The 12,332-nt window shown below is 41.6% G+C and overlaps 2 protein-coding genes across 5 annotated transcripts in view; one reads left to right on the top strand and one right to left on the bottom strand.

Annotated features, from left to right (window-relative positions):
- Naa15-16 (N-alpha-acetyltransferase 15/16) overlaps positions 1-12,332 on the top strand; it is a 244,969-nt gene that overhangs the window by 82,241 nt on the left and 150,396 nt on the right. The gene's annotated exons all lie outside the window — the stretch shown is intronic.
- The window catches only part of LOC128694230 (uncharacterized), a 12,797-nt gene continuing 12,093 nt past the window's right edge, over positions 11,629-12,332 (bottom strand). For both annotated transcript variants that reach the window (XM_053784245.2, XM_053784247.2), the window contains one exon: positions 11,629-12,332. This exon is cut by the window's right edge and continues 871 nt beyond it. In XM_053784245.2, the coding sequence (XP_053640220.2) occupies positions 12,010-12,332 (323 nt within the window). In that variant the 3' untranslated portion in view covers positions 11,629-12,009.

The following is a 12,332-nucleotide window of genomic DNA, read 5'->3' on the forward strand; positions in this document are numbered from 1 at the left end:
TTTTTGTGGTGTTGAGGCGCCATCACAAGTGTTCTTTTTTGTGGTGTTGAGGCGCCATCATAAGTGTTCTTTTTTGTGGTGTTGAGGCGCCAGTATAAGTGTTCTTTTTCGTGGTGTTGAGGCGCCATTATAAGTGTTCTTTTTTTGTTGTGTTGAGGCGCCATTATAAGTGTTCTTTTTTTGTGGTGTTGAGGCGCCATTATAAGTGTTCTTTTTTGTGGTGTTGAGGCGCCATCATAAGTGTTCTTTTTTGTGGTGTTGAGGCGCCAGTATAAGTGTTCTTTTTTTGTGGTGTTGAGGCGCCAGTATAAGTGTTCTTTTTTTGTTGTGTTGAGGCGCCATTATAAGTGTTCTTTTTTTGTGGTGTTGAGGCGCCATTATAAGTGTTCTTTTTTGTGGTGTTGAGGCGCCATCACAAGTGTTCTTTTTTGTGGTGTTGAGGCGCCATCATAAGTGTTCTTTTTTGTGGTGTTGAGGCGCCAGTATAAGTCTTCTTTTTTTGTGGTGTTGAGGCGCCAGTATAAGTGTTCTTTTTTTGTGGTGTTGAGGCGCCAGTATAAGTGTTCTTTTTTTGTGGTGTTGAGGCGCCAGTATAAGTCTTCTTTTTTTGTGGTGTTGAGGCGCCAGTATGTCTTCTTTTTTTGTGGTGTTGAGGAGCCAGTATAAGTGTTCTTTTTTTGTGGTGTTGAGGCGCCAGTATAAGTGTTCTTTTTTGTGGTGTTGAGGCGCCATTATAAGTGTTCTTTTTTTGTGGTGTTGAGGCGCCAGTATAAGTTCTTTTTTGTGGTGTTGAGGCGCCAGTATAAGTCTTCTTTTTTTGTGGTGTTGAGGCGCCAGTATAAGTCTTCTTTTTTTGTGGTGTTGAGGAGCCATTATAAGTGTTCTTTTTTGTGGTGTTGAGGCGCCATCATAAGTGTTCTTTTTTGTGGTGTTGAGGAGCCAGTATAAGTGTTCTTTTTTGTGGTGTTGAGGCGCCATTATAAGTGTTCTTTTTTGTGGTGTTGAGGCGCCATCATCAGCGTTCTTTTTTGTGGTGTTGAGGCGCCATTATAAGTGTTCTTTTTTGTGGTGTTGAGGCGCCAGTATAAGTGTTCTTTTTTGTGGTGTTGAGGCGCCAGTATAAGTGTTCTTTTTTGTGGTGTTGAGGAGCCAGTATAAGTGTTCTTTTTTGTGGTGTTGAGGCGCCATTATAAGTGTTCTTTTTTGTGGTGTTGAGGCGCCATCATAAGTGTTCTTTTTTGTGGTGTTGAGGCGCCATTATAAGTGTTCTTTTTTGTGGTGTTGAGGCGCCATCATAAGTGTTCTTTTTTGTGGTGTTGAGGCGCCATCATAAGTGTTCTTTTTTGTGGTGTTGAGGCGCCAGTATAAGTCTTCTTTTTTGTGGTGTTGAGGCGCCAGTATAAGTCTTCTTTTTTGTGGTGTTGAGGCGCCAGTATAAGTTCTTTTTTGTGGTGTTGAGGCGCCATTATAAGTGTTCTTTTTTTGTGGTGTTGAGGCGCCATCATAAGCGTTCTTTTTTGTGGTGTTGAGGCGCCATCATAAGTGTTCTTTTTTGTGGTGTTGAGGCGCCATCATAAGCGTTCTTTTTTGTGGTGTTGAGGCGCCATCATAAGCGTTCTTTTTTGTGGTGTTGAGGCGCCATCATAAGCGTTCTTTTTTTGTGGTGTTGAGGCGCCATCATAAGCGTTCTTTTTTTGTGGTGTTGAGGCGCCATCATAAGCGTTCTTTTTTGTGGTGTTGAGGCGCCATCATAAGCGTTCTTTTTTGTGGTGTTGAGGCGCCATCATAAGCGTTCTTTTTTGTGGTGTTGAGGCGCCATTATAAGTTCTTTTTCGTGGTGTTGAGGCGCCATCATAGGTGTTCTTTTTTTGTGGTGTTGAGGCGCCATCATAAGTTCTTTTTTTGTGGTGTTGAGGCGCCATCATAAGTTCTTTTTTTGTGGTGTTGAGGCGCCATCATAAGCGTTCTTTTTTGTGGTGTTGAGGCGCCATCATAAGCGTTCTTTTTTGTGGTGTTGAGGCGCCATCATAAGCGTTCTTTTTTGTGGTGTTGAGGCGCCATCATAAGTTCTTTTTCGTGGTGTTGAGGCGCCATCATAGGTGTTCTTTTTTTGTGGTGTTGAGGCGCCATCATAAGTTCTTTTTTTGTGGTGTTGAGGCGCCATCATAAGCGTTCTTTTTTTGTGGTGTTGAGGCGCCATCATAAGTGTTCTTTTTTTGTGGTGTTGAGGCGCCATCATAAGTGTTTTTCCTCGTGGTGTTGAGGCGCCATCATAAGTGTTCTTCCTCGTGGTGTTGAGGCGCCATCATAAGTGTTCTTCCTCGTGGTGTTGAGGCGCCATCATAAGTGTTCTTCCTCGTGGTGTTGAGGCGCCATCATAAGTGTTCTTCCTCGTGGTGTTGAGGCGCCATCATAAGCGTTCTTCCTCGTGGTGTTGAGGCGCCATCATAAGTGTTCTTTTTTGTGGTGTTAAGGCGCCATTATAAGTGTTCTTTTTTGTGGTGTTGAGGCGCCATCATAAGTGTTCTTCCTCGTGGTGTTGAGGTGCCATCATAAGTGTTCTTTTTTGTGGTGTTAAGGCGCCATTATAAGTGTTCTTTTTTGTGGTGTTGAGGCGCCATCATAAGTGTTCTTCCTCGTGCACTCAGGATTTGCATTAACAGGTTTCTGTACAAGACAAAAAAAATGTTGAAGAATGTTTGTCATGTTTGAAGTTGACGAACCTGTGAGCTCAGAGATCTTCACATGTTCAACACACTTCGAATTAGGACTGATGTGGACCAGCAGCGGCAGGTTCTCTCCCACCTGACTCACCGTAGCAACAACCTGGTTGACCAGGCAAGCATCAGACAAGCTTGGCCCAAGGCCGGGCTGCGGCAGTGGGGAAAACTCTGGAAATTGGTCACAGGTAGTCACCATCGCCGCTCTTCGTCGAGCCACCATGAATATCGCGGTTCTCACCACAAAAAAACATTAATTTTTAAAACTTCAAACCCCAGGAAAACCACAAGTTAAACTGGAGTTTATAGCATTCCATGTGGGGAGAATTCTGTATCGGTGACATGGCCACATTTGCCGACACGCCTCCCAACCCATCCTCTTAACCAGAATCAAATATATAGATTTCTCTCATACGGTTGCAAAAGACCTCTGTTACATTATCTTTGGTTAGGTTAAGTTGTGCATCTTGAAGCAACAACCAGTTATACATAACCCGCACATGGCAGAATGAAACTTATGAAGACACAGTGTCGGTCCGACTTGGACTGTTAACTAGTCCGATTTTGATGTGTGTACTCACCTATTTGCACTCACCTATTTGTGGTTGCAGGGGTCGAGTCTTAGCTCCTGGCCCCGCCTCTTCACCGGTTGCTACTGGGCCCCCTCTCTCCCTGCTCCATGAGCTTTATCAAACATCGTCTTAAAACTGTGTATGGTTCCTGCCTCCACTACATCATTCTCTAGGCTATTCCACTGCCTTACAACTCTATGACTGAAGAAATACTTTCTAATATCTCTCTGACTCATTTGTGTCTTCAACTTCCAACTGTGGCCTCTTGTTTCTGTGTCCCCTCCCTGGAACATCCTGTCTTTGTCCACCTTGTCTATTCCATGCAGTATTTTATATGTCGTTATCATGTCTCCCCTGACCCTCCTGTCCTCCAGTGTCGTCAGGCCGATTTCCCTTAATCTTTCTTCATAGGATATTTCCCTTAGCTCTGGAACTAACCTTGTCGCAAACCTTTGTACTTTCTCTAGTTTCTTGACGTGCTTTATCAAGTGCGGGTTCCAAACAGGTGCTGCATACTCCAGTATGGGCCTGACATACACGGTGTACAGTGTCTTGAACGATTCCTTACTAAGGTATCGGAATGCTGTTCTCATGTTTGCCAGGCGCCCATATGCTGCAGCAGTTATCTGATTGATGTGTGCTTCCGGAGACATGCTCGGTGTTATACTCACCCCAAGATCTTTCTCCTTGAGTGAGGTTTGCAGTCTTTGGCCACCTAGCCTATACTCTGTCTTTGGTCTTCTGTGCCCTTCCCCTATCTTCATGACTTTGCATTTGGCAGGATTAAATTCGAGAAGCCATTTGCTGGACCAGGTGTCCAGTCTGTCCAGGTCTCTTTGAAGTCCTGCCTGGTCCTCATCAGATTTAATTCTCCTCATTAACTTCACATCATCTGCAAACAGGGACACTTCTGAGTCTAACCCTTCCATCATGTCGTTCACATATACCAAAAATAGCACTGGTCCTAGGACCGACCCCTGTGGGACCCCGCTCGTCACAGGTGCCCACTGTGATACATCATTACGTACCATGACTCGTTGTTGCCTCCCTGTCAGGTATTCTCTGATCCATTGCAGTGCCCTTCCTGTTATATGCGCCTGATGCTCTAGCTTCTGCACTAATCTCTTGTGAGGAACTGTGTCAAAGGCCTTCTTGCAGTCCAAGAAGATGCAATCAACCCTCCCCCCTCTCTCATGTCTTCTGTTATTTTATCATAAAACTCCAGAAGGTTTGTGACACAGGATTTGCCTTCCATGAATCTGTGCTGGTTGGCATTTATACTCTTGTTCCGTTCCAGGTGCTCCACCACTCTCCTCCTGATAATCTTCTCCATAACTTTGCATACTATACACATCAATGACACAGGTCTATAGTTTAGTGCCTCTTTTCTGTCTCCTTTTTTTAAAAATGAGAACTACATTTGCCGTCTTCCATACCTCAGGTAGTTGCCCAGTTTCCAGGGACGTGTTGAAGATTGTGGAAAGTGGCACGCACAACATATCTGCTCCCTCTCTAAGGACCCACGGGGAGATGTCCGGTCCCATTGCCTTTGAGGTATCGATGTCCCTTAGCAGTTTCTTCTCCTCCTCATCTGTATGTATGTCGTCCAACACTTGTTGGTGTATTCCTTGCTGGTGTCCCCATTTGATCTATCCCCCCATAGTCCTTCCTGTCTCTACTGTAAATACTTCCTTAAATCTCGTGTTGAGCTCCTCACATACCTCTTGATCGTTTCTTGTGAGTTCTCCACCTTCTTTCCTCAGCCTTATCACCTGGTCCTTGACTGTTGTCTTCCTCCTAATGTGGCTATACAGCAGTTTCGGGTCAGATTTGACTTTCGATGCTATGTCGTTTTCATACTGTCGCTGGGCCTCCCTCCTTATCTGTGCATACTCGTTTCTGGCTCTTCTACTAATCTCCTTGTTTTCCTGGGTCCTATGCCTCCTGTACCTTTTCCATTCTTTGCCTCCCTACACCTTCGGGTAAACCAAGGACTCGTTTTGGTCTTCCTATTATTTCTGTTTCCCTTGGGAACAAACCTTTCCTCTGCCTCCTTGCACTTTGTTGCCACGTATTCCATCATCTCGTTTACTGATTTTCCTACCATTTCTCTGTCCCACTGAACCTCCTGCAGGAAGTTTCTCATACCTGTGTAGTCCCCCTTTTATAGTTTGGCCTGTCCCCTTCAGTTCCTGTTACCTTCTCCACTTATAACTCTACTATATAATCAAAACTCAGAACCACGTGATCGCTAGCTCCAAGGGGCCTCTCGTAAGTGATGTCCTCAATGTCTGAACTGCTCAGGGTGAACACAAGATCCAGTCTTGCTGGCTCATCCTCCCCTCTCTCTCTGGTTGTGTCCCTGACATGTTGATGCATGAGGTTTTCAAGTACCACATCCATCATCTTGGCTCTCCATGTTTCGGGACCCCCATGTGGCTCCAGGTTTTCCCAGTCGATCTCCCTGTGGTTGAAATCGCCCATTACCAGTAACTTTGCTCTGTTCGAGTGAGCTCTTCTTGCCACCTCAGCCAGTGTGTCCACCATCACCCTGTTGTTTTCTTCGTACTCCTCTCTTGGCCTCCTGCAGTTCTGTGGTGGGTTATACATCACTCCAATGACTACTTTATGTTCTCCGGACTGAATTGTACCTACAATGTAGTCTCTTTCTCCAATCATGTCCATGCCTTCCATTTCCTCAAATCCCCATCGGTGTTTTATGAGCAGTGCAACCCCTCCTCTCCCTCTACTCCTCCTATCTTTCCTCAGGATCTGATATCCCGTTGGGAAGATTGTGTCTGTTATTGTCTCAGCGAGTTTTGTTTCTGTGACTGCTATGATGTCTGGGGATTTTTCACTGATTCTTTCGTTCCACTCATGTTTATTCGTTATTCCATCCGCGTTTGTGTACCAAACTTTCAGTTTCTTTTCTATCATTGTGGTCATGCAAGAATATTGGGGTTGGGGGAGCGAGAGCCTTGGTGGGGGCCTATATGGGGCTGTGGTGTAGGTGGGGTTTGTGATGATGGGGGTGGGGTCAGAATGCCCATAAGGGACAGCTGTTGGGGTGAGGTTTGTGATATGGGGGTTGGTGGCAGAGGGAACAGTGAGTGGGTTGTAGTATAGGTTGCTCAGTTGTGTGTGTGTGTGTGTGTGTGTGTGTGTGTGTTAGAACAGTGATGAAATAATATTTATTTGGAAAATTTATGTTTATTTGAAAAATAAAGGGCATTGATATGACCAAAAATTGATTGAATAAAAGATATGACCACCCGATGCTTTTACAAGCATTGCTTCATTCTTTGGCATAGACTCGACCAATGTTGAACATATTTTGGCAAGTTCTTCGTCGTGGTACCAGGCCACAATAACAGCAGCAATTAGCTTCTCCAGTTAAAATGTCCTGTTTGGCTATCCTGCGTTTGGTTACTGCCCATAGATTGTCAATTGGGTTGAGGTCAGGAGAGTTTACTGGCCAATTTAGACCGCTTAGCCCACACTCTTCGAAGAAGAATAATTTATGTTAAGCGCTAAATCCATGGGGATCATTCAGCGCATGAAATGGAGGCTTGATCCTCCGTCTGCTGAGCGCCAGACAGACGCGCTTCCTATTTGTACTCACCTAGTTAACACACTCTTCGAAGAATGACAATATTTTTTCTGGAAGTGTAGCATGAAGCAAGATGCTGCTGGAAAACGCCTTCTCCATCAGGAAAGTCTGGATCCTCAGAGGGAAGCAAGTGAGTTGCTAGGATTGTCTTGTATTTGTCACTGATCATTGTTCCCTCAACAATAAATAGCAAGGCATCCAGGACATTTAGTAGTAAACCTACCACAAAACATTTTAGGTGGTTATTTTGGTGCTTGTTAAATGTGTCCATTCTGAAGAGATTCGCCTTTGTTCCGTCCCACCACCAGTGATCTGTACCCATGTACTTCAAAATGCGCCTCATCCCTTATCATCGACTGCTCTCCGCAGCCGATTTTTCTTCATAGCAGCAGTCAGTAATTGTTTCTTGACCGGCTTTCTGGCAGTCCTGCCAATTTAAAGGAGCCTTCATCGAACAGATTATATATATATTATATATATATATATATATATATATATATATATATATATATATATATATATATATATATATATATATATATATATATATATATATGCAAAACAACCACTCTGAAAAAATAGAGAAATTCCAAGCGCTTTCGTGACTACTCACATTATCACATTATATATATATATATATTATATATATATATATATATATATATATATATATATATATATATATATATATATATATATATATATATATATATATATATATATTACAGGTAGTAGGTTGGTAGACAGCAACCGCCCAGGGAGGTACTACCGTCCTGCCAAGTGAGTGTTAAACGAAAGCCTGTAATTTTACATGATGGTAGGATTGCTGGTGTCCTTTTTTCTGTCTCATAAACATGCAAGATTTCAGGTACATCTTGCTACTTCTACTTACACTTAGGTCACACTACACATACATGTACAAGCATATATACACACACCCCTCTGAGTTTTTCTTCTATTTTCTTACTAATTCTTGCTCTTGTTTATTTCCTCTTATCTCCATGGGGAAGTGGAACAGAATTCTTCCTCCGTAAGCCATGCGTGTTGTAAGAGGCGACTAAAATGCTGGGAGCAAGAGGCTAGTAACCCCTTCTCCTGTATAAATTACTAAATGTAAAGGGAGAAACTTCCGTTTTTTTTCTTTTAGGCCACCCTGCCTCGGTGAGATACGGCCAGTGTGTTGAAAGAAAGATAGAATATATATATATATATATATATATATATATATATATATATATATATATATATATATATATATATATATATATATATATATATATATATATCTTTCTTTCAACACACTGGCCGTATCTCACCGAGGCAGGGTAGCCTAAAAGAAAAAAAACGGAAGTTTCTCCCTTTACATTTAGTAATTTATACAGGAGAAGGGGTTACTAGCCTCTTGCTCCCAGCATTTTAGTCGCCTCTTACAACACGCATGGCTTACGGAGGAAGAATTCTGTTCCACTTCCCCATGGAGATAAGAGGAAATAAACAAGAACTAGAACAAAAATAGAAGAAAACCCAGAGGGGTGTGTGTATATATATGCTTGTACATGCATGTGTAGTGTGACCTAAGTGTAAGTAGAAGTAGCAAGACATACCTGAAATCTTGCATGTTTGTGAGACAGAAAAAAAGGACACCAGCAAACCTACCATCATGTAAAACAATTACAGGTTTTCATTTTACACTCACTTGGCAGGACGGTAGTACCTCCCTGGGCGGTTGCTGTCTACCAACCTACTACCACACATTATATATATATATATATATATATATATATATATATATATATATATATATATATATATATATATATATATATATATATATATATATATATGCAATAAGATCACAGGTGATTTCAGAATATCCAAAACAACCACTCTGAAAGAATAGAGAAATTCCAAGCGATTTCGTGACTACTCACATTATCAAGGAACTATGAAAGTAAAGCATCTAAGGAAGGTATATAAGGGGTCTGGCCAACACCTCACTATCAGATCCCACAACGGTTAAACACCTGACGCGCGCCGACCCAATTGGACAGGTCCTTTGCACAACTCACCCACAAACTATTCTACCCAAGAAAATTTTTAAAATTATTATTTGTCCAGTGCATTATTAAATTCTTCCCAAATTCTATTAATTATAAATGGATCTAATTTATATAAACCAAAGGAAATATTCATATTATTGTCAAAACTGCTTTTTATGAAACAAGATTCAATTATATTCCTGTCGACCATGGACTTGTTTGATACTACTTTCTCAACTTTTTGAAAATCAATTGGATGGTTAAAATCTCTTACATGAATAAATAGAGCATTGGAATCTTGTCCAGTTCTAATGCTATATTAAACAAAATAAATATAGCATTAGAACTGGACAAGATTCCAATGCTCTATTTATTCATGTAAGAGATTTTAACCATCCAATTGATTTTCAAAAAGTTGAGAAAGTAGTATCAAACAAGTCCATGGTCGACAGGAATATAATTGAATCTTGTTTCATAAAAAGCAGTTTTGACAATAATATGAATATTTCCTTTGGTTTATATAAATTAGATCCATTTATAATTAATAGAATTTGGGAAGAATTTAATAATGCACTGGACAAATAATAATTTTAAAAATTTTCTTGGGTAGAATAGTTTGTTGGTGAGTTGTGCAAAGGACCTGTCCAGTTGGGCCGGCGCGCGTCAGGTGTTTAACCGTTGTGGGATCTGATAGTGAGGTGCTGGCCAGACCCCTTATATACCTTCCTTGTATGCTTTACTTTTATAGTTCCTTGATAATGTGAGTAGTCACGAAAGCGCTTGGAATTTCTCTATTCTTTCAGAGTGGTTGTTTTGCATATATCTATATATATATATATATATATATATATATATATATATATATATATATATATATATATATTGTGTGTGCGTGCGTGTGTGTGCACGCGCAAAACCACTGTGAAAGAATAGAGAAATTCCAAGCGCTTTCGTGAATACTCCTATTCTTTCACACTGGTTGTTTTGCATATTCTGAAATCACCTGTTTACTGTGATCTTATTGCATATGCATATATGTATATATATATATATATATATATATATATATATATATATATATATATATATATATATATATATATATATATATATATATATATATATATATATATATATACAGGTAGTGTTAGGGAAGGGCACCATACAGGTAGTGTTAGGGAAGGGCACCATACAGGTAGTGTTAGGGAAGGGCACCATACAGGTAGTGTTAGGGAAGGACACCATACAGGTAGTGTTAGGGAAGGACACCATACAGATAGTGTTAGGGAAGGGCACCATACAGGTAGTGTTAGGGAAGGGCACCATACAGGTAGTGTTAGGGAAGGACACCATACAGGTAGTGTTAGGGAAGGACACCATACAGGTAGTGTTAGGGAAGGACACCATACAGGTAGTGTTAGGGAAGGACACCATACAGATAGTGTTAGGGAAGGGCACCATACAGGTAGTGTTAGGGAAGGACACCATACAGGTAGTGTTAGGGAAGGACACCATACAGATAGTGTTAGGGAAGGGCACCATACAGGTAGTGTTAGGGAAGGGCACCATACAGGTAGTGTTAGGGAAGGGAACCATACAGGTAGTGTTAGGGAAGGGCACCATACAGGTAGTGTTAGGGAAGGACACCATACAGATAGTGTTAGGGAAGGGCACCATACAGGTAGTGTTAGGGAAGGGCATTAAGAGGAAGTTATAGATGCCGTTAACATAAACATTAGCCAATATCAACATAATTTGCCGATTCTCGATTTAAATCGATACAGATTCCGGGTAATTTTTATATTTGCTTTTCAGTTTGAGGTCTCTTTGTCGACGTATTTTAATCGTTTTTGCGCTTGGGAAAATTGTTCTCGCATTTTTGAGGTGGGAGGGACTGATTCCCCTCAAAACTACATATTGAAGGATGATGGACTGATTGTATCGTCTTCACATCTCTATTCTTTCTGCTAACTCTTCTATACGGGACTGAAGAATGCTTCAGTGTAGGCGGCAAGTTTCTGGATGAAGTTACCGAGGTGTTGCACGTGCATTCATTATGAACCTCCTAAGTAGTGTTCATAGTTGAACACCTTTATGCTAAATATTCTATTTTCTAAAGGGTTATTTTCAATGTTTTTTCCCCAGAACCTAGTAGCTGCTCTCACGTTATCTGCTCTCCTTCTAATCCCCCTCTTTACTACGATTTTTTCCCATGGAAACTGATTTATTGGTGTAACTTTAGCATTCCTTGTGATGAAAATGGCTTTGGAAAATGGCTTTGAAAACCGCTAAGTTGAAGAATGAGACACTTGTGCAACATTTGGGAATCTTTATTGTGGAAGCGTTTCTCCAGCCAGTGGCTTCTTCAGTCCAATACAGAGAATAACAGGAAGATGAGAAGTAGGAGGTAATCAGTCCCTCAGCCTGGAATCTGTATATTCAGTCTGTTCCTTGTTGACTTGGAAGTTTGTGTTAAATTACTTCCCGCAGCCTTTTGGCTCTTTGTGAATATAATAATTTTTATATATTAATAAATTTGTGATGTCATGTGACTGCCGCGGCGACGATGATTGATCAAAGTGTTACATGTCGCAACATATGTGGTAATTGAAGCTCAGTGATTCTCCTACCCATCCTTCACCTTCAGTCTTTGTCTCTAATGTGTGTACAGGACAATAAAAATAGTATATAGTTCATAGTTTTTAATATATATGTATATATATTATATATAAACTAAATTACATATACTTATACTACTGTACAAAAGGAAGATAGACGGCAAGGCACATTTGAATGCAGTGTGGTTGTGTTAGAGGTGAGTATGTGTGGTGGGGGTGTTGTGGCTAAAAGCAGAGACTTGTGTGTGTGTGTTTTTGTGCTTGTGTTTCGTTGCTGTGTGTTTTGGTGAGCAGAGGTGTGTGTGTGTGTGTGTGTGTGTGTGTGTATTCACGCTAGAGCAGTGTATGTTCGTATTGTGTGAAAGTTAGTGTGTTGTGTGGTGGGCAGAAGATGCGTTTTTTTTCTTTTGTATCTGTTAGGATGTGTTGTGTAGGTGTATGTGGTGGAGCTCACAGCCTGGGTCTGCTCTGCTGACGGCGATTGCTGCCGGGGTAGAAGAAGTTGGCACTAGAGGTGCTAGATGGAACCACAAGCTCTGCGTCAGGATTGATTGGTGGCCGTGGGTGCCTATAGTTGACGGCAGTGTCGCCAGCAAGAGAGTGTGGCAGTTTGAGAGTGCTAGGGTGCTGTTGCACTTGCTGTAGGGTGCTGGGGTGCTGTTGTACCTGCTGTAGGGTGCTGGGGTGCTGCTGCGCCTGCTGTAGGGTGCTGGGGTGCTGCTGCGCCTGCGGTACAACTGGGATGATGTTATGGTGTGTAAGAAAAACTGGCT

This window comes from Cherax quadricarinatus, chromosome 43, assembly GCF_038502225.1.
Source record: "Cherax quadricarinatus isolate ZL_2023a chromosome 43, ASM3850222v1, whole genome shotgun sequence".
Classification (NCBI taxonomy): Eukaryota; Metazoa; Arthropoda; class Malacostraca; order Decapoda; family Parastacidae; genus Cherax; species Cherax quadricarinatus.